At 60.1% G+C, this 19,931-nt stretch overlaps 6 protein-coding genes across 6 annotated transcripts; 4 read left to right on the top strand and 2 right to left on the bottom strand.

Annotated features, from left to right (window-relative positions):
• Positions 1 to 2,203: 2,203 nt before the first annotated feature.
• PAN0_011d4211 (Zn2Cys6 binuclear cluster domain-containing protein) lies at positions 2,204 to 5,566 on the top strand (the record flags this gene model as incomplete). The annotated part of the gene is made up of 1 exon (XM_014800181.1): positions 2,204 to 5,566. One exon carries the CDS (start codon positions 2,204 to 2,206, stop codon positions 5,564 to 5,566), a length of 3,363 nt encoding a protein of 1,120 aa, XP_014655667.1.
• A 141-nt stretch (positions 5,567 to 5,707) lies between these two features.
• PAN0_011c4210 (uncharacterized protein) lies at positions 5,708 to 8,616 on the bottom strand (the record flags this gene model as incomplete). Its single annotated transcript, XM_014800180.1, has 2 exons — positions 5,708 to 8,344; positions 8,608 to 8,616. The coding sequence occupies 2 exons, from the start codon at positions 8,614 to 8,616 to the stop codon at positions 5,708 to 5,710; spliced, it is 2,646 nt and encodes an 881-aa protein (XP_014655666.1).
• Positions 8,617 to 9,021: 405 nt separating this feature from the next.
• Positions 9,022 to 10,335, top strand: PAN0_011d4209 (transcription initiation factor TFIIE alpha subunit; the record flags this gene model as incomplete). Its single annotated transcript, XM_014800179.1, has 1 exon — positions 9,022 to 10,335. One exon carries the CDS (start codon positions 9,022 to 9,024, stop codon positions 10,333 to 10,335), a length of 1,314 nt encoding a protein of 437 aa, XP_014655665.1.
• An 846-nt stretch (positions 10,336 to 11,181) lies between these two features.
• Positions 11,182 to 12,798, top strand: PAN0_011d4208 (UDP-N-acetylglucosamine-dolichyl; the record flags this gene model as incomplete). The annotated part of the gene is made up of 1 exon (XM_014800178.1): positions 11,182 to 12,798. The coding sequence occupies one exon, from the start codon at positions 11,182 to 11,184 to the stop codon at positions 12,796 to 12,798; it is 1,617 nt and encodes a 538-aa protein (XP_014655664.1).
• A 575-nt stretch (positions 12,799 to 13,373) lies between these two features.
• On the bottom strand, positions 13,374 to 15,151 carry PAN0_011c4207 (cytoplasm protein; the record flags this gene model as incomplete). Its single annotated transcript, XM_014800177.1, has 2 exons — positions 13,374 to 14,926; positions 15,007 to 15,151. The coding sequence occupies 2 exons, from the start codon at positions 15,149 to 15,151 to the stop codon at positions 13,374 to 13,376; spliced, it is 1,698 nt and encodes a 565-aa protein (XP_014655663.1).
• A 254-nt stretch (positions 15,152 to 15,405) lies between these two features.
• PAN0_011d4206 (SNF2 family N-terminal domain containing protein) lies at positions 15,406 to 19,919 on the top strand (the record flags this gene model as incomplete). Its single annotated transcript, XM_014800176.1, has 4 exons — positions 15,406 to 15,619; positions 15,699 to 15,975; positions 16,399 to 16,581; positions 16,736 to 19,919. 4 exons carry the CDS (start codon positions 15,406 to 15,408, stop codon positions 19,917 to 19,919), a joined length of 3,858 nt encoding a protein of 1,285 aa, XP_014655662.1.
• Positions 19,920 to 19,931: the final 12 nt, after the last annotated feature.

Raw genomic sequence — 19,931 nt, 5'->3', positions numbered from 1 at the left:
GGACGTCAAGATCAGGTCGTCCAGGTCACTTTGCCCAAGGGGAAAAGAGGGGGAAGGGGGAGGGACAAGGAGGAAAGGGTGGCGGGCCGCCTACTGCCCGAGCGCTTTGCACGACGCCTCAGCTTGCGCTTTCTTGACACTGAAGCGCTTGCGGCGCTGGTTGGTGGGCGCAGGGGGAGAGGGAGAAGGGCTGCGCATTGACGTTGTTGGCAGTGACGACGTGGTAGCTCCCGTTTTTCATAGCGTTGAGCAATTCCATTCATGATCCTAGTCAAGACCGACTAAGTTCACCTTAACGTAAGGTGCTACTTAGAATAGACCCATCGTATTTTCTATGGATCACCATCTTCGATCTCAATCTTCATCTAATTTACAAAGAACTTATTTTCTGCAAAAAGAAATTCTATTGACGCCCGCGTGAAGAAAGACCGGGTCGTGTCGAACAATTGAAGCAGTCCGGACTCTACCGGTTTTGGGCGCTTTTCACTTGCGTCTTTCGGCGTCATTTTGTAGCTAGCTTAGCCGACGGTTTTTTTTTTTGAGGTGGAAGAATCATGAATGATCTAATTTAACTTACAGCTTTATGGCTCACCATGCAAGACTAAATAGTCATTGATCTTGATAAGCAGATAAGTTAACTTAACTTACGCTTGCACACAAAGTAGTCTTACGAGCTTGTTGACTTAATTGACTCAAATCAGGTAGGTTTAATATTACTACTTGCGTAAAGTTAAATCAATTTCAACCAACTTATTTTTATGACTTCCATTGAGACTCACTCAATGAGATTGCAGATGGAGTGATATCACGAGGGGTCGGTCTCTTGCATGGCGTCAGAATGTGAGTTGGTGACGGTCATAAATCATAGTCATTTCGGGTGACAAAAATTATCGATCCACCATAAGTGCCTGTTCTATAAGTTACATAACTATCAAGCAAAGACTCATATCCTAACAAATGGGGTGGGTGGCGACGAGCAGCCACCCATCAGCCACCCGGGGTGGCTGGTAATCAGCAGCCACCCCTCAGCCACCCGGGGTGGCTTCTATTGATCAGCCACCCATCAGCCACCCATGTGTGTGTGGGCGGCTGTGGGGTGGCTGATCCCAAACAGCCACCCGGGGTGGCTGAGGGGTGGCTGACCGTCGCCACCCACCCCATTTGTTAGGATATGAGTCTTTGCTTGATAGTTATGTAACTTATAGAACAGGCACAGACACGAGTTCCCTCACGAAGATCCAAAATCCGTAATCAATGGCTGTTACAAGCTCGCTACATCACTGAAGAAGTTTTTCCAAATTTGCGAGTTGTACCGCCCGCGCCTTCTTTTCATGATTTTGTTGGCTTCTTTTAAACCACAAACCACGACGGTAAAACACAGACGAGGTGTTGTGATGCAATCATTGATTCTGATGCATCAGGATAAAAGTTCTACATCGGGCAGTTCCATCGCGTGTGACCATGTGGGGACATTGTAAGAAATGAGTGGAATTAAGCCACGCAGGCACACCCTAAAGAACGCCGACTGGCGAGATCAGCGAGGCATCCATGATCAGCCAGGGCGCGTGTCTCCAGGATATGAAGGAGCATGAAGCCAACCAGGCACGAGGGCGGGCCGTAGCCGAGAAAAAGTCAGAGTCACACGGGCGCATCATGCATGGTCTGAAAGATGAATGTCCAGCTCGTGGCGGCGTACGGATCGGGACGGCCATCGCCGAGTGCCTTTGATCCATGATCTTATATGACGAGGGAGCTTGATGCGCCGTATGAGATAAGATGTAATGGGAGCCCCGAGTGCAAACGATGTGATTGCGGGTTGCGAGATCCATGATGATTGGCTACCCCACACCGATGGAGCCGATAAGCGTCACGGCTGCACCGCAACATGCGCAGAGCCGGCAGCCGCGTCGAGACCCGCGGAAAGATAAGCGTAAAGTCGAAAAATCATGCTCATCAGTCAGTCGGCTTCCGAAGAGCTGCAATGCGCCCTGGGCTCGTGCGCAATACCTTGCATCCAACCCGACCACCACTCTCCCCAACTTCTCTCACCCAGCTGAGCGGCATCTGGCATATGCGAGACTCGAGCCGAGCGTAGCGCTGCGCTGCTCGGTCTCTCTCATGCTCCTTTCATCAAACAAGACCGACCCCAAGCATCCGCGCGGCTTACCTAGTAGGCTCTCCATCCGAATAGGAAGAGGCCAAGATGGCCGACACGCCAAACCGTAATGGCGAGGACTCGAAGCCCGTCCCTGTACCCTACAAGCGCAGTCAGCGTCCATCGTGGTCATGCACCGAATGCGCGCGACGAAAGATCAAGTGCGACAAAAAGGTGCCGTGCCAATCCTGCGTCAAGCGAGGCAGAGCCGAGCAATGTCGCCTCGAAGGCTCGCCACTCGAATCGGCCGGTCCTTCTTCGCTACGAGGCCTCAAGACACCCGAAGAGCAGAGCGACGATGGCAGACCAGCCGAAGAGAGTCCATTGCCCTCTGGCTCCCTCCGACGCTTCTCAAACGGAGCCGGTGCTCCAGCAGAGCCGAGGCTGGGTGGACTCGACGATACCCTCTTCCGAGGACTGTCCCGACTGCAGCAGCAGCTGGATCGCATCGAGCGGCGCTTGGAGTACCAGTCGAAACAAGACGACAGCATCGAGGACGTCAAGGCTCGACTCAACGACGTTGAAGACGTCATATCTGCGCTCGGCGAGAGGCGCGATGCCTGGAAAGAGCCAGTATCGGACCTGGTCACTCCCAACGCTGCGATCTTCTCTGATCGCACCGGCGACGACACCCGCCGCCCGGGCCGTCCTGCGGCTCCGAGCACGCCAAATGGCAAGCTTGATGGCGTCGGCCGAAGCCCCTCCGAAGGCGCGACAAGTCTCGCGCGTGGAGCAAAGATAAGGATGCCAGTGACTGAGCCGCAAGAGCGAAACGCCGAACTCGCCTCGACGGATGCCGCCACCACGCTCGAATTCCTCACGCTTGGCAAGGACAGGCGGCGCGATCTCGACTTTGACGCCAGCTCCTCGGACACTGACGCAGACGCAAGCCATCCTTATCCGCTAGAGACAACAGCAGATGCCAGTCAGCGACCGCTCTTCAGCAGTTCTGGCATTCCGCACACGCAGCAGGCGGGCAGAGATGGCCAAGCGCTTGCCGCCGATGGCAATCACGATCCAGGACTGCGCATGCTCAAGCACCTCCGGCGAGGGCTGCCGTCTTTTGTGGTCGCGCAGATCGAAGCGCTCCTACGATCCCATCCCGACGAGCTCCCACCAGCCAATTTGCTCGCGAGACCTGCCATCAAGCCCGTCACAGACGGCATCAAATCTGCCAAGCTATCACCCTCTGCCATCCGTGGCATTGTGGGCATTGCCAAAGAGATCGGAGCCTGGCAACACTGCTGCGTGCACTTTCCCACCTTTGAACGTGAGGTGGAGGCCTTCTTGGCCATCGCCGTGTCTGGCTCTCTCAATGGACAAGGCTCGGACTTTGAGGGGTTTCGTGCCATCGACCCAGCATGGCTCTCCCTCTTCTACGTCCTTTGCAGCATCGCCGTCCACCAAATGTCAGAAGAGGAGGGGTCTCATTGCGGCGTGGGCGCCGAGGTGGAAAGGATGCAGCTTGCGTCGATCATGCTGCACGCTGCCATGGAGTCGCTCTCACTCGCCGACTACCTGGTCAAGCCTTCGGCGTACTGCTGCCAGACAATCGCCATTCTTTGCGTGGCGGGACACAACATCTGCGGCAGCGATCTTTTGACGTCTCTACTAGCGATCGGCATCAAGACGGGCCAAACGTTGGGACTACATGCGCTCGGTCGTTCGGCAAGATTTCTGGAGGCATGTGCGGCCCAGCGTAGCCAGGTCCTGAAGCGTGCGGGCATCCAATGCGACGACTCCGGCTCGTGCCGGCTCCCCGACGAATCGCCACGGCAGTTTGCCATTTGGAGGAAGCGCATCATCGACCTCGAAGTTGGCAAGCGCGTCTGGTGGGCTTTCACCCAGCAGGACTACTTTGCCATTCCATTCAGCGGCTGCTTCTCAATCGTCGAAGGGCAGTACGATACACCGCTGCCTCACAACTGCTCGGACGAGGATCTCGAAGAGGGCCGCTTGATCAATCGCGAGGTCAACGTCCTGACCGTGGCATCAAAACAACGCTTCACCTGCCACGTCGCCAAGATCGTCTGCGACTTCTTCGAAGACCTCAACAAGGCACGAGGCGTTCCATCGCTATCTTTGGTCCGTCATCACGAAGCCAGGCTGCGGTTCGTGACGGATCGTTTCAAAGCGTGCCTCGATCCAACCAGATCTGCATCGGGGCAAGGTAGCCATGGCAATCTGCCGAGCTTTACCACCGTGCTGCAGCACTACCTCTTTATCTCGGTACAGCACAAGATCCTGGTGATGCACCGAGCCTTTCTCTCTCGCGACGTCTCGGAGCACGAGCGAGAACAGTCTCACTCTGCCTCGATCGAGACGGCTCGTGGGGTCTTGCACGAACTCGAGCGTGGTCTCGGCCTCAACGCTGATGACGACGATCGACCGCAGCTCGATCTGCAGTCGCGCGTTCACGGCGGCGCACTCTGGACCATTCCGTACCACTCAGTGGCGGCAGCGACCATCTTGGCCTTGGACATGTTCAAGCCGGCGTCGCACGCACCGCATCGCGCCAAGAGGCGGCACGAGGTCAAATGCGCGCTCGAAGCGCTCAGCCGCTTCACACGCAAGAGCGCCATTGCTCGTCGAGGATGTCAGCTGCTCGCCGATCTGCTGGAAGAGGGTGAGCGCTACGATCAGCGCCCGAGGGAGCCGAGGAAGCGCAAGGCGACCGATGGCGTAGATTCGGTGCTCAAACGAATTCGACTGCCAGAAGGCGAAGGGGACTCGCCACAGATGCCCGATACGGATTCGCGCACCGATATGCCGTCGAATGCAAGGTCACCACAGGAGCACGCTGTGAATCCTGCGCTTGCACATGCGCACACAGAAAAGGCTTTGGAAGCCAGTTGGTTTTCGCATTTCAACCACGCTTCTGTGCGCTCTAACGTGTCTTCAGCACTAGCCGAAGGCACCTCGCCCGATGCGGAGCGGGGCGGCCTACTTCCGGCTGCCTCCTTCGGCTACGGCTCGAGCAACTTCAATCCTCTGGCGGGCAACTCGACGAGTCGCGCGGGCAAGAATGCGTCGTTCCATCCGAGCGATGCAACCAACTCGCTCTCGAGCATGTTCATGTCGTACGCGAGTCCCGGCGGCATCAACGATCCGTTTAGCGCTCTCAACGGCCACCGCACCACCAATGGTGACGACGGTCGAGGACCAGCAAGACGATTGGATTTGCCTGTCACCGGAGACTTTAGTTCGCCCATGCCGACCTGGCCGATCAATCAGCCAGATGCGTCGCTGGAGAACGGAATGCAGGGCAACATTCCAGGCATGAATCTCAACATGCCGCAGCAGCAGCTTGCGCACATCCTGCCTGCGCTCGAATCCATGCCCGACGTGTGGAAGCTGTTCGACGGCACGCTGGGGCAGAATCTGGTGGCGTTTGAAGAGAGTGGGTTCTGATGCTCAATGTCATTGTCACTGATCGGACTCACACTGTGTGACTGTGCTCGGATGTGAGGGTGGTGATGAGTTTGAAAATTCACGATGCGCGGTTCGTACGTGTGCGCGGTGCATGATGTGCAGGCTCGAGGGGGGACGGCGTCACCTGGCTCGATCGCGGGCGAGTTTGACCTGCTGCTCGACGGCACGGGCGACCTCGTCCCAGACCTCTGCATCGCGGTAGGGTCTCTCGTGGGTGCCGGTGCCACTGCCTCTGTTCTCCAAGGCGCTTTCGCCGAGCGCCACGCCGAGACCGGGTACGACGGCTTCGTCTGAAGCGCGGCCCTGGGCAAGCTTGGGTTCGACGGGTTCGAAGTTGAGAGCGTCGGGCGGATGGAACCAGTAGTTGAGCGCCATGTGGACTTTGCTCGGTTCCGCTGTGCTGCCAGTGGCTGCAGCCCGTTCGTGGACGGGAGGGGACGAGGAGGAGGTGACCTCGTGGTACCAGCTGGCGGGTAGGTAGAGCATCTGACCTGGCTTGAGGAATACCTCGATCGGGGGCGGACAGCCGGGCAGAATGGTGAAACGTTCCGGTTGAGCACCGTTCTTGAGACCAGGCTTGGGCGCGCCGTTCTTGGGGATGGCTGGGTTGGAGGGGTCATCTGGCACGTTGAGGACCCTGTGCAGCTCGTGCGGGGGGATGCGCGAAAAGCTCTGTGGTTCGTCATCGTCGTCTTCGGCCGTGCCATCCTCGTCGGATTCAGGATCGCCGCCCTCGGCAAGTGCGAGGAGGCGCTCGAGCTCGGCCTCCCCCTCGTCGACGTCTCCAAACTCGGATGAGGACTCTGCGCCGGCGAAAAAGGCGGATTCCTCGTCGTCGTCGTCATCGTCATCGTCGCCGTCACTTGTCGCTTCACCGCTCAGGGATGGGTCACGACCGTCGCTGTCTTGGTCCTCGCTCTGGCTGAAGTCCGATTGAGCCTGCTCGGCGTCGATGCTGGCGACGCATTGGGATATCTTTACGCGTTTTGCGGTGTTAGCGCGGGCATGTTTGGGGATGTCATCCGAAGCATCGCTATCTTGGTGGTTGCTGGATGTCTCGTCATCGGATGGCGAAGCTTGTTTGCGCTTGTTGACACCGTTGGAGGGGACGCGCAGTGCTGATGGCTGGTGCGCAGAGTCTCGGTCCGATGAGGCGTCGTCATGCTGGTCGTCGGATTCCGGATCCGAGCTGCCTGGCTCTTGCCGCGAGTCGGGCGGAGAGTCAGCGGGCGGAGAGTCAGCGGGTGAGGCGATGCGTGCGAGGTAGTCGTGCAATTTGTGATAGGCAGCCTGGTCGCCAGCTAAGGAAGCCATTGCGATTGGTTTCATGGCGTCGGGTAAGGAGTCGAGGAGTCTGCGAATCTGGACTTGGTGTTCTTCATCGCTGTCCTCGGCGTCGGTGGCGCTTTCGTCTTCTTCTTCCGAGGACTGGCCAGTTTGATTATCATCGGGATCGGCAAAGATGCCAAGGAGTCCGTTCAAGTCGGCCTGGTCGTCGCTATCGTCATCTCCGTCTTGTTCGTCGTCGTAGGCGTCGTCGGAGGTGTCTGCTTCAGGATCGATGCCGTCTTCATCCATCTCGCAGATGCGGAGCTCTGCCTCTGCCTGGAGGAGGGCCTCCTCGGCGAGCTCTTGGGCGCGGGTCTGTTTTGCCTTTCCTTTGCGCTGGCTTCTGCTGCGAGACCCCTCTCCTGCGTCGGCAGCGGCGCGCTCGTCGATGTCGCGCTTGATGCGAAGGCGAGCGTTTCTGCGCCACCTTGCGGCATCGGAAGGGACGAGACCATCTGCACGGATGGGCAGCTGTGGCCGGCGACGGCCGGGTATGTAAGAGGGGAGCTCGCCAGGAGGAGCATAGACGATGAGGCCGTTGGGGTGGACTCTGTCGACGAGGCCGCGTGGATGCAAGTAGCGATGTGCGGAGGGTGGAAAGAGCAAGAAGCGCTTGTATCCGGACAAGAGGATGTAAAGGTTGTCGTGGAAATCGTGGTGGAGGCCGCTGCTCTTTCCCTCTTTGCTGTTTCCGAGCCAGAGGTTGCACTGCTGAAGGACGAGATTGCCGAGCAGGGCGGGTCTGGCGGGGAAGTCGTTGGAAAGCGCGTCGGTTGGCGAGGGCAAGACGGGATCGAGCTCGGGCTCGTTATCGCTGTCGTCGGAATCTGGGTCGTTGGCAGCTGGATTGTTTGAGGCCGACGCAGCTGAGTGGGCGGCGTTGTTTGGATGCTCTGTCTCGTCGACGTATTGTGTAGTGAGGTACCATTTGCCTTGGTCGGAAGGGTCTTGGAGCATGTCGAGGAAGGATGCAAACTTGACCTTTTTCCTCTTGACCGAGGTGCCAAAGTGGCCTGCGGCGGGATGGATGGGCTCGATCTTGACGGGTGCATGGCCTGCAGCCGACTTGAGATAGTCGAGGTCGGTCCACTTGGCGGCCTTCCAGTCTGGGTCTTTGAGCAGGCCGTCGATGACGACGGGGCGGCGCTGGCTGATAAAGTGGGTCCACATGTCGTCTGTGGAGATGGTGTCGCGGACCTTTGCGATGCTTGGATGCGGAGAGTCGGGCGTCCATCCCTCGTAGCCGTCTAGACGGAGCGGCAGGGCGGGGATGCGGACCATCTTGACGGGAGGCCTCGGCGTGCGGACGCCAGCAGGCCAGGCTTGACGGTGGGGCTTGGAGGACGCGCCCTGGATGTGTGTGCGGGTCTTGCCCAGGCTATGGCTATGGCTACGTCGAGGCTCGGTAGGATACGAAGTCGATGAAGGCTGCGCTCGAGTAAGTTATGTGGACCGGGTCTGGTCAAGAATGCGAAGCTGAGCCTATGGAGGATTGGAGTGGGAGGCGAGAGGCAACGAGGTGAGCCGTGCCCAGCAATGAAAGGCAGCTGCTCAGCGCTCCAAAAAAGGCCAAACCTGCCAGACTCTCAATCCAATCACTCAGCAGCTCCCTCTAAATCACTCGACTCTGCATTTTTTGGTTGGACCCTGACTGCATCTTCCGATCGGCGATAAGCTGTACACATCGGCACATCAGCCATCGGGACAAGCTTAAAATCGGACCCGACTGGCACTGTGACTGGCCAAAAGAGAGATCGACCCAGCAAACTGCGGCAGACGCGGGCGCGTGTGGATTGGGATTTGGATTTGGATTTGGATTGGGATTGGGATTTGCGTCTCGAAGAGCAGCTTTCGACTTCTTTGCCTTCAAACCACCACCTTTTCGCAACTATGGTCCTTGCCTGAGCATCGAGCCTTCTGTGGCTCTTGCATGTTTGTCTGACTTTCTTTTTCCCCTCTTCGTGGCCAGCAGTCTCCGTCGTCGCCGCGCCCGTCTGCGTCTCTGCCTCTCTCTTCATCGCCTGAAGAGGATGGTGGCATGCGTCTACACGCCCCGTCTTTGATACTCTGATCCCTTCGCACAGCCTCTGCCTTCCGCCAACGACATGTCCAGCACCGCTGCATTCGGCCGGGGGGCGGTGCACGATGCCGAGCTCAAGCTCGCAGGCGAAGAGCAGCTCTCCACCATCCGACGCATGGCCCAGGTCGTGGCGCGCATCTTTTACGAAGACCGCCACATTGTGCTCATGGACCAGCTCGTCAGCATCACCGTGCTCCCCGCCGACGTGCTCGCCCATCGCCTCGGCATCCAGGTCAAGGAGCTCGCCGCGCTCTCGTCCAAGCTGCTCGAGGACAAGCTCATCTGCACCTTCCGCCGCAACGAGATCCGCGACGCCATCACCAACCGCAGCGTGCCCCGCACCTACTACTACCTCGACTACAAGCTCTTCCTCGACGTCACAAAGTGGCGCATGATGTCCATCCGCAAAAAGATCGACACCCGCCTACGCAACGAGCTCGACAACAAGGGCTACCTCTGTCCGCGCTGCAAAAAGTCGTACTCCACCCTCGAGGTCGCCCATCTGCTCGACATCTTCCGCAACGTCTTTGTCTGCGAGACGCCCGGCTGCACCACCGAGCTCGTCGACAACGAAGAGGCAGAGGACGTCAAACGAAGCAAGGACAGCCTCATGCGCTTCAACGAGCAGCTCGCTGCCTTGCTCGGCGGCCTCCGACGCACCGAAGGCATCGTCTTGCCGCCGCTCGACGTCGGTGCCTGGCTCACCAAGCACGCCGCCTCGCAGCCCTGGTTCGCCGCACGCTCCGACGAGACCGGCTCGCTGCCGTCGTCGTCGAGCGTCAGCGCCGCCCCCACGCTGCAGGTGGATCTGGCGTCCAACGATCCTGCCGCCGAAGCCGCGCGCCGACTCGCCAAGCAAAAGGCAGAGGACGAGCAGAGGAAGCAAAACGCGCTGCCCGCATGGCATCTCGCCAGTACCGTCAGCGGAGAGCAGACCGCTCTCGGACGCAAGCAAGAGCGTCTGCACTCGTCCAGCGGCATCGACGTGCACGACGGCAAGGACGACGACGACGCCGACGACGACGACTACTACGCCCAGTACGCCAGTCTCCAGACCGCCGAGGCGGCTGCATCGTCCAAGCCCGATCCCACCACGCTCGACGTCGACGAGGAGGACTTTGAAGACTTGGAGCCCGTCTCGCCCGGGCCGTCGCCACTCAAACGGTCGCGCTCGCCCGATGACGGCGACAGCGACAAGAAGAGAGCCAGGACGGAGCCGCACGTCGCTCCCGCTTCCACGACGGTCGAGAACGGTGGCGATGGTGGCGGTGGCGGCGGCGGCGGAGGCGACGACGACGACGACGATGACGGCATGGACGACTTTGAGGATGTCGTGTAGCTCCGCGTCTGGCGCAAGCATCCATTTGGCTCGACGCGCGCGCCCTGCGACCGGTTTGTGGCGATGCTTTTGGTCCTGTGAGGTTCCGAATCCCCATCCTTCCCTCTCTCCAGCTCTCTCTTCCCTCTTTACCCTTCCCGCTCTCCGTTCCTTCTTTTCATCTCCCCCTTTCCGCTCCTGGTCATCCGGGAGCTCGTGACGCACTGTGCTTGACTGCATACGTGCGTCGTGCTGGGTCTTAAGAGCACCGTGTCTTGGAGCCGTGTGCCGTTCGCGGTGCACTGGCTCCCGTGACCGGGGTTTGAGTCATAGCCTAGCTACAGCAACACTTCGTATAGCACGGATTCGGATGCGTCGCCCTTTGTGCCTTCGGGTGCGGGGGGCTTGATACAGCCGAGCTTCCTTCGGGAAGCGATGGCGCCCGAGCGTGGCTCGATCCTGGTTGGTCACTGAGGACGCAGCCCCCGGCTTGGCCGCGACAGGCCGTCGGTTTTGGGCATGCAGAGGTCCACAGGGTCGCGGGTTGGGTGTGGCTCGTCCATGCCTGCCCAGCAAGGACGCCTGAAGTCCGGCGCTGTGAAGACATCTTCCCACCACTTCACTCCGAGGTACAAGTGAGACGTGAGCATGACTGTGCGCAATGACAAAAAGTATCTCATCTCCAAAAAAGTCGTTGTCGTTTGTGTTTGTGGGTTCGGCTTGAAAGGAGGCTCCACGTCAGATCCGTCGAATTGCGTTTTGGGCCAAACAGAAGGATCGACGCGCGCGGACCCTGAGAACTGCTCCACACTTGCATCTCGCATTCCTTCTTGCTGGTCCACCACCCAGTTTCCGTGGCGATCCTCGATGGCGTCGACAATAGCAGCAGCGGTGGTGGTGGTGCCGCTGGGCATGCTGGCGCTCGCACTACCGCCACTTCTTCAACTCGAAGCGTCTGCGTCCGCCGCCACCCCTCCTGCCTGGCCGCCATTTGCGTGGCTTTCGCACGTGTTTCTCTCCGAGCCTCCTCTCCTCACCAGCTTGCTCGACGTCGTCGTTACGCCCAAGCAGCGCGGTCTCATCCTGTACTACGACAACGCCTTCCCAGGCCTATTTGCTGCGGTCGGACTTTCGATCCTCGGATTCTGGCTTACGAGCATCGCCATCTCGCGCACCAAGGACGTGTTTGCTGCGCGCGGGTTTCAGGGCCGCGACCTGCTCAAATCCAACGCCACTACGATCCCTGAATCGCTCGGCCTGCCTACAGCCGCGGTGTACATGGCGTTGCTGTTCCTATTCATCCCCTTCCGCTACTTTTCCTCTCAACTCCAAGGCGTTTCGAAGACCGGCGATGACTGGGAGGGTCGTATGGACGGTCGCATGGGGTTCCCGCACCACGAACTAGCCAGCTTCCTGTCTGCGCTGCTCTCCTTCTCGTGCGCCATCGTGCTCGGCTTTCTGGACGACGTGTTCGACATTCGATGGCGCTACAAACTTCCCATCCCCATCATTTCGAGCATCCCGCTGTTGATGGTCTACTACGCCGGCGGGGGTGGGACGTCGGTCGTAGTTCCCGGCTGGCCTAGGGGGTTGCGCACGGTGTTGGGATCGATCGTCGAGCTGGGGCCGCTGTACTACGTGTACATGTCGCTGCTGTCTACGTTCTGCACCAACAGCATCAACATCCTCGCGGGCATCAACGGCGTCGAGGTCGGCCAGGCACTGGTGATTGCACTTTCGCTAGTTCTCAACGACGTGCTCTACCTCGATCCGCGTGCGGGCCAACCGGGGTCGCGTTCCAGCACAGAGCTCCTTCGTCGTCACCTACTCAGTCTTTATCTGCTTCTACCTCTCGTGGGTGTTTGCATGGGATTGTTACGGTGGAATCGGTATCCGAGCCGGGTGTTTGTGGGGGATACATTCTGCTACTTTGCCGGCATGGTTTTCAGCACGGTCGGCATTCTGGGCCACTTCTCCAAGACGGTGCTGTTATTCTTCGCCCCACAGCTGTTCAACTTCCTCCTCAGCTGTCCACAACTTTTCGGTCTGGTTCCCAACCCACGTCATCGCGTTCCACGCTACGACGCTGCGAGCGATAGCCTGTATCCATCCATCCAATACTTTGGCTCTGGTACGGACGCCGATGGGGAGCTACCCAACACGTCCAAGTCGCCGCTTCGGCCCGCCAGCCTCGTCGCTACGTGGGTGCTCAAGGTGCTTGCTGGATTGCGGCTGGTTCAGCTCGACTTTTACGATGCCGAAAGGAGGCGCATCAAGAGCACCACCAACTTGACGCTGCTCAATGCGATTCTGGTGCTACGCGGCGTGCGACACCGGCCGCAGACAAACCAGGCGCAGACGCCGTATACGGGTCCAAGGATTGGCGAACGCCATCTGTGGATGCACGCCATGGCGTGCCAGCTCGCCGGCTCGGCGCTGGCATTCGGCATCCGATACTGGATCGCTGCCGTCGTGTTTCCATGAATCCAAGCGGTGATCAAATTTCAGCTGTGCATGTGTCTGTGCCAGAGTGAGAGAGAGGCGCAGAGAGAGAGACACAGAGAGAGCGAGCCAAGACGAATGCAGACCTTCGTGCTTCGGCGTTCTCGGCAGCGACGCACATGACAGCGCCAGTCGAGCCGAACCGCTGTCCGCCTCCACCTCGTGTTTGCCCCCATGAGCTGGAATCTCCATCGCCCGACAGTCAAATGTTCCCACCACTTGAGCATCCACCATCCACGACCGCTCACAACCCACTCACCACAATCCACGACGACGTCCAAGCACGAGAAATGGATATTAACAAGCACCCTCTCGTGTGAGGAGAGGGGAATAAAGAGCGCAATCGTATACAAAAGAAACCAAGGCGGTGGGGAGCCAACAGCGGAGCAGCCTTAGATGAAGTGAAAACAAGGTGCGCGGATCGCTTTGCATCCTCTTTGCCTTCACAGCATTGTGTGCGTGCGAGGCAAAGAAGATGGAGGGGGGGGGGGGGGGGGATATCAGATCGGGGAAGGGAGCTCCTGGGATATTGAGGGTATCACGTCGCATTCGCACGCTTATGCCTCCTTGGCGGCCTCGGTCTCGGCAGCCTTCTCCTTGCCCGCCGACGAGGCGGAGCGGTTGAGGCCGTCCTGCGAGGGCTCGCCGGCCTGTGCCGACTCACCCTTCTTCTCGAGCAGGTAGCCGTTGGGGCCCACCTCGCCCTGGGCGGCGGCACCGCCCGAGTAGGCGGGCACCTCCTCCTCCTTGGCGGCCGAGGTGGTGCCGGCGGCAGCGCCCGAGGTGTGCGAGGCGCCAGCGATGGCGGGAGCGGCGGCGGCCTCATCCTCGGCCTCCTCGTACTCATCGTCCTCCTCCTCCTCGATGGAGCTTCCGTTCTCCTCCTCGTCCTCCTCCTCCTCGGAGCGGTAGCCGGCGGCGCGGACGGCGGCGGGGACGATGCCCGAGCGGTCCATCTGCTCCGAGGTGGTGAGGTAGACCTTGGAGAGCTGCTTGATGTCGTTCCACCACTCCATCATCTCCTCGTGCGAGCGCGCGCGGAAGGTGTAGGCGTGCTCGCGGCCCATGCCGAGGCTGGCGAGGCCCTTGGAGGGCACGGCCGACTGGTTGCCCGTGACCTTGCGGCCCTCGATGTGGAACTTGTGGCTCTTTGCGGCCATGGTGGAAGGGGGGCCGAGGGTGCACTCGGGGAGGAAGAGCGAGAGCTCGGGCTGCGGGTGCTTGGTGGGGTCCGAGGAGCCGTGCTCGTGGAGGTAGCCGGCGGGGGTGAGGACGTAGAACGACTCCTTGTAGGTCTTTGTGAAGCGCTTCTTGCGCTCGAGGATGCCCTGGTGGACGGGGATGACCGAGGGGTCGTCCTTGCCCGGATAGTCGATGGTCTCGGGGTTACGGAGCGGGGTGTCGGGGTCGAGGAGGTGGTCGGAGCGCGCGGCGAAGGCGATCCACTCCGAGTTGGGCTGGAGGGAGCGCATCTGGACGCCGAGGCTGAGCCAGGTGTCCTGGACCTGGGCCGACATGCGACCGGACCACTCGTCGAAGGTCTGCCAGGCGGACTGGATGGAGCGAACGATGCCCTCCTCAAAGTGGGCCGAGTTCTGCTGCATGATGATGATCGATTTTTGCAGCGCGTTCTCCTCGTTGACCTGGCGCTGGAGCTGGCGGAAGACCTGCTGGTTGGCGGCGTAGGGGTCCTCGCGTGCGGTGACGCTCATGGGGGTGTTCTTGAGGAGGGTGATGGAGCGGGCGAGCTCGGTGATCTGCTTGGTGGACATCTCGCGCTCCTTGGCGACCGAGTTGGCGAGCTTGCCGGTGTCCTGCTGGACATTCTTGATGTGCGCCTTGATCTCGGAGCGGAGCTTCTGGAGGTGCTGTACGATGGAGCCCTCGACGGTCTTTGCGAGGTTGGCGTGGTGGTCGGCGATGACGCGGGTCTTGTCGCGGATGCCGTAGTAGATGTCTTGGATGCCGTCCTCGCCAAGGAACTGGTTGCCCTCGCGGAAGGGGACCTGGATGACGCCGCCGAGCTTGGTGAGCTCCTTTGCGGTGTTGTACTCGATGTCAGCGATGCCCTCAAAGTAGCTGATGAGCTGCTTGGTGATGTGCTTCCAGCCTGTGAATTTATGGGATGAGATGATTGTCAGCTGTCGATGTCGCGGTGCGGTTCAACTTTGGAGAAATGCGTCTACATACCAGTGAAGCGCTCGATGAGGATGTCCGAGGGACGCAGCTCGTGAGGGCCGGTGTTCTTCTTGATGAGCGAGGCGTTGCGGCTGGCCACGGTGGACTTCCTGCTGAGCGAGGTGGCCCGGGTGACGGTGGAGTGTGCGTCGGTCATTGTGGGCAGTGACGGCGACGAGAGTGAGGGAAAAGTGGTGTGATAGAAACGACTGCGAGTCGGGTGATCCGTTTGGGGTGGTGGTGATGGTGATAACGGAAAGGGTGTGATGATGGAGAGGAGGGGAGATGAAGGGGAAGCGGATGGATGGCCCTTTGAGTTGAGGCCAAGCCAGCGCAGCGCCGAGTGAGCCAAGTTGGATGGGCGAGAAAGGTGCGCACGAGTGAGGCAAAGTGCCCGAGTCGGCGGCGGCGATGCGACGATGCGGCGATGCTGCACTGACGCAAGAGTGCAATCCGAGAGAGAGAGAGGGCGGAGAGCCGCCGCCGCCGCTGTCGTCGCCCTCCACCTTTCGATCTCGACACGGCGAAAGAGCGACGGAAGTTGAAATGCCGAGAGGCGAGAAGCGACTGGAGCCAGCTTGGAGCGATGACGAACGCTGGGGCGCGGCGAAATTGCGAAACGGGGGTGAGGCGCGACAATTTCGGCTCGAGAGCAGTGTGTTCCAGATTAGAAGCATCACCCAAGAATACTCATCGGCGTGCAGATCGCTTGGGGCGAGCAGGCCTCTGTCCTTCTGCCCCCCTCCGCAGCGGCACGCTCGAGCCGGCTGGGCTGGTCTGGGCTGTGGCATTTCTGCTCTCTCTGCTCGTTGGTCGGCATCTCCGTCGCTCGTTCTGTCGGCCAAGCCGCTGGCCAGGTCTCGGCGCTGCGTCCGGGCCGTTGCCCGCCATCGTCACCTTGCTTGCACCCTGGCACGTTGGCAAGGATCCTTCGCAAAAGGGCAAAGGCAAAGGCAAAAGCAAAAAGCGCACGGATGCACTGTATGCACGACGAGTCGCCGGCATGGCCTGATCACAGTCAATCCTTCTGTAGACCACGCGCTCGAGCCCTTGTGTGAAGCTCGCATTCCACTCGTCCTCGTCGCTTACTTTCTCTGGGATGTCGGCAAGTCAGACGCGACGAAGATCCCTCGACATCATTGTGCTTGATCATCCCGGGCGGCTCTACGGCTCCCTCCATCCGCTGTCTCGAACCGTCGATCCGCTCGCTACAGTGGTCTCGCTGCCCAAGGGTCCGCCTGCACATCGAGCTTTTGGCTTGACATTCGGCTGACTCGGAGGGCAATGCGATGCAAAGCAGTCGCCTGAGCGGCCAAGCCGATCTTAACTTAGTCCTAGTCCTAGTAGAGCAGTGGCTGTGTCGTGACGTAGCCCGGCATGGCCGCACTGACGGTTCCCAAAAAGCCATCTGCGCGCCCCGCCTATTTTCGGCAAGGCCGAGCGTGTGCTGGCTGCGAGCGCACGCCTCGGCTGGTCGGCCTGGGAAGTTCTGTTGCAGATCATCGTCGCCGCGCTTGCTCGCCAGCCTCCGTTGCTTCCCGATCGGGTGGATGGATGCCGATCGATGCGATTGCCCGCCTGCCAATGGTGCGCGTCGCGTAAAGTGAGAGCAGAGGCAGGAGGCGTGAAGCGAATCCAACACTGTTAGGAATTTTTGGCCAGGCGAGGCTCAGTCGACCCTGCAAAGTGCCAATCAACACTCTCTCAGCTCGACCTCTTTCGTGCTTCAAAGCTGCGACAGCAAAAGCAGCAACAGCATTCAGGGCGCGCTGTCTCGGATCGCTTTGCTCGGTCACCACCACCTTGCCTCGTCGCCAAGCCTCGACGACGACAAGGCCATGGACCCACCCAACCACATCCCGGCGCCCCCTCGGCCAAGAGGCACCCTCGGCCTCAAACGCACAGCACCCTCGGCAGCCTTTGCCCGCACCAGCTTCGCACCACCATCTCGAGTCGCAGCCGCACCCAGTCCAGCGGCCACAACAAAGAGGGCTCGTCTGATACTCCCAACACAGAATCTCGATCCCGACGACTCGGTGCCTTCACCCACCGCCGCCGCCGACCCCGTGCTCGAATCTCCCGCCACCCACACGCTTCTGCTCAGCCGCAATGCCTCCCCGCACACTCGCACCGCATCGCCAGCACCAGACACCTCGGCCCCTGGCTCCTCCCGTCGTAGCGGCCCCTTCTACCTCTGCACATGGAGAAAGCCGCAAGCGAAAAAGCACAAGACCTGGGACGGCGATGCCATCCTCATCGTAAAAGACGCAGGCGAGCGTTGCGCCCTCATCTGCTCAGAGACTGGCAAAGAGCTCGTCGGTTCCGCACGCTTCGCGCATGGTCAGCTCGCCTCGGGCGATGAACTCGCTCTTGGGGGCAAGGAGATCGAGGTCGACCGCCAGATCGACGAGCCAGAATATCGCAGGCTCGTCGCATTCACCCGTGGCGAACTATCACCCGTCAAAAAAGGTCCGCCTCCGACCGCAGTACGCACGCCCAAGCCATTCGTAGCCCCGATCAAGCGATCCGCCATCAAACCCGTCGACATCAATGCGCTAGCACCCGCTCGAGCAGAAACCTTTTACGGCAAGCCTGCCCCAAAGCCAGCACGAAGCCACCTCCTTGACGAATCTCGCGTCAGCGGTCTCATCAATCCGGGCCAGGGCAGGACGCCACATCCCCGCTTCGATCCCAACGAGCCCGGTGCCATCGTCATGAAGCGCCCGGACGAAGGCCACCAGGAGCGCCACAATCCCAAAGGGTTACCCGTGGTCGATGTCGTGCTCGATCCGCAGCTAGCAAAGGCCCTCCGTCCACATCAAATCGAAGGCGTCAAGTTCCTCTACGAGCGCGTCATGGGCATGCATGCCGACGGCGAAAAGGGCCAGGGCGCCATCCTCGCAGACGAGATGGGCCTTGGAAAGACCCTTCAGACCATCGCGCTCGTCCTCACCCTCCTCAAGCAGTCGTGCTACTACACGCCTGCCTCCTGCACCATCGAGCGCGCCATAATCGTATGCCCGCTCACGCTCGTCAAGAACTGGAAGCGCGAATTCAAAAAGTGGATCGGCACCAACGCCCTCAACGTCCTCTGCATCGACGAGGGCCGTGGCCGCCAGGACGTGGCGCGCTTCGTGCGCTCCAAGTCGTACCACGTGCTCGTCATCGGCTACGAGAAGCTACGCACCTGCAAAGACCTCTTCAAAGACGCTCCCGTCGGCCTCATCGTCTGCGACGAGGGCCACAGGCTCAAGTCCAAGGAAGCCAAAACCACCCAGATGTTCGACGAGCTCTCCGCCGAACGCAAGATCATCCTCTCTGGCACGCCCATCCAGAACGACCTCTCCGAGTTCTTCGCCATGATCGACTTTGTCGCGCCAGGAATGCTCAACTCGTACGCCTCGTTCAAAAAGATCTTTGAAGAGCCCATCATGCGCTCGCGCGCACAGCACTGCTCCAAGCACACCAAGGCCACCGGACAGGCACGCGCCAGTGCACTCATGACCATCACCAACGACATCATCCTCCGCCGCACCGCCGACATCCTCAGCAACTTTCTGCCGCCCAAGAAGGAGATGGTGCTCTTCTGCAGCCCCAGTCCCGAGCAGATTCGCATCTACCAGTCCATCCTCGCGTCCAACGACGTACGCTCGCTCCTGCGCGGCGACGCTGGCAACGGCCTGCTCCAGATCGGCGTGCTGCGCAAGCTGTGCAACACGCCCGAGCTGCTGCGGCGAGATTCGGAGGCCGACGGTGCCTCGGCGACCAAGACGCTGGTGGGCGACATGGCGCGCTACTTTCCGCCCAACTTTGTGCGCAACGACGCCAGGTTCAGCGGCAAGCTCGTATGCGTCATGCAGCTGCTCGAAAAGCTGCGGGCCGAGACGGACGACAAGGTGGTGCTGGTTTCAAATTTCACCTCGACGCTCGATATCGTCGAGGCGATGATGCGCAAGAAGCGCTATTCGTATCTCAGGCTCGACGGCAAGACGCCGCAGGACGAGAGGATGGACATGGTGAACCAGTTCAACCGCGACGGCGTCGACAGCTCGTTTGTCTTTCTGCTGTCTGCCAAGAGTGGCGGTGTGGGGCTCAACCTGATTGGAGCGAATCGGCTGGTGTTGATCGATTCGGACTGGAATCCGTCGACGGATCTGCAGGCGATGGCGCGCATCCACAGGGACGGCCAGAAGAAGGTGTGCTACATCTACCGGCTGCTGCTGTCCGGCACGATGGACGAAAAGATCTACCAGCGCCAGATCTCCAAGCTCGGCCTGACCGACTCGCTCATCAAGGGCGACAAGTCGTCGTCCGACACCTTTTCGCAGGAAGAGCTGCGCGACATCTTTACGCTGCATCTCGACTCGCCGTGCATCAGCCATCGGCAGCTGGTGTGCGACTGCGATCGCAGGGGCGGTGGTGCCTCGTTGGACGGGCTGGCAGAGGGCATGGATGCCAGTCAGACGAGTGTGGCGAGCAGCGACGACGACTTGCCTGGGTTTGTGGCGGCATCGCAGCACGTGGTGGACCGCGCACACAAGGACAAGCTGGACAAGCGCAAGAGGCTGCTGGCGCTGTACAAGTGGGCGCACTACGACTGCGTGCAACATCCCGAGTCATTTGAGGAGGACGAGATGGTGGCTGCGCTCGTGCGCCAGTCGAGCTCGAGCGTGCGCGCGAATGGCGCGAAAAAGAGCGAGGACGAATGGAGCACGAGCATGGCGGATCGTGCAGACGACCTCTTCCTCGGCAGCGACGACAGCGGCCGTGATGAAGATGGTCTCGGAGAGCAGCAGATGGACGGCGGAGAAGGCTTCAGGCTGGATAATATGCAGACGGGACGCATCCTGTTCGTGTTTGCCAAAAACTCGGACAAGACGTCGGACAAGGTGGAGTCCGAGACCACCCCGCCTGCGTCGGACTAGCCTCGCATCTCT

The sequence above is a fragment of the Moesziomyces antarcticus genome (genome assembly GCF_000747765.1).
Source record: "Moesziomyces antarcticus DNA, scaffold: scaffold_v10011, strain JCM 10317, whole genome shotgun sequence".
Taxonomy (NCBI): Eukaryota; Fungi; Basidiomycota; class Ustilaginomycetes; order Ustilaginales; family Ustilaginaceae; genus Moesziomyces; species Moesziomyces antarcticus.
Note: the sequence above shows the minus strand (reverse complement) of the source record. Positions and strands in the feature narration are given on the sequence as shown.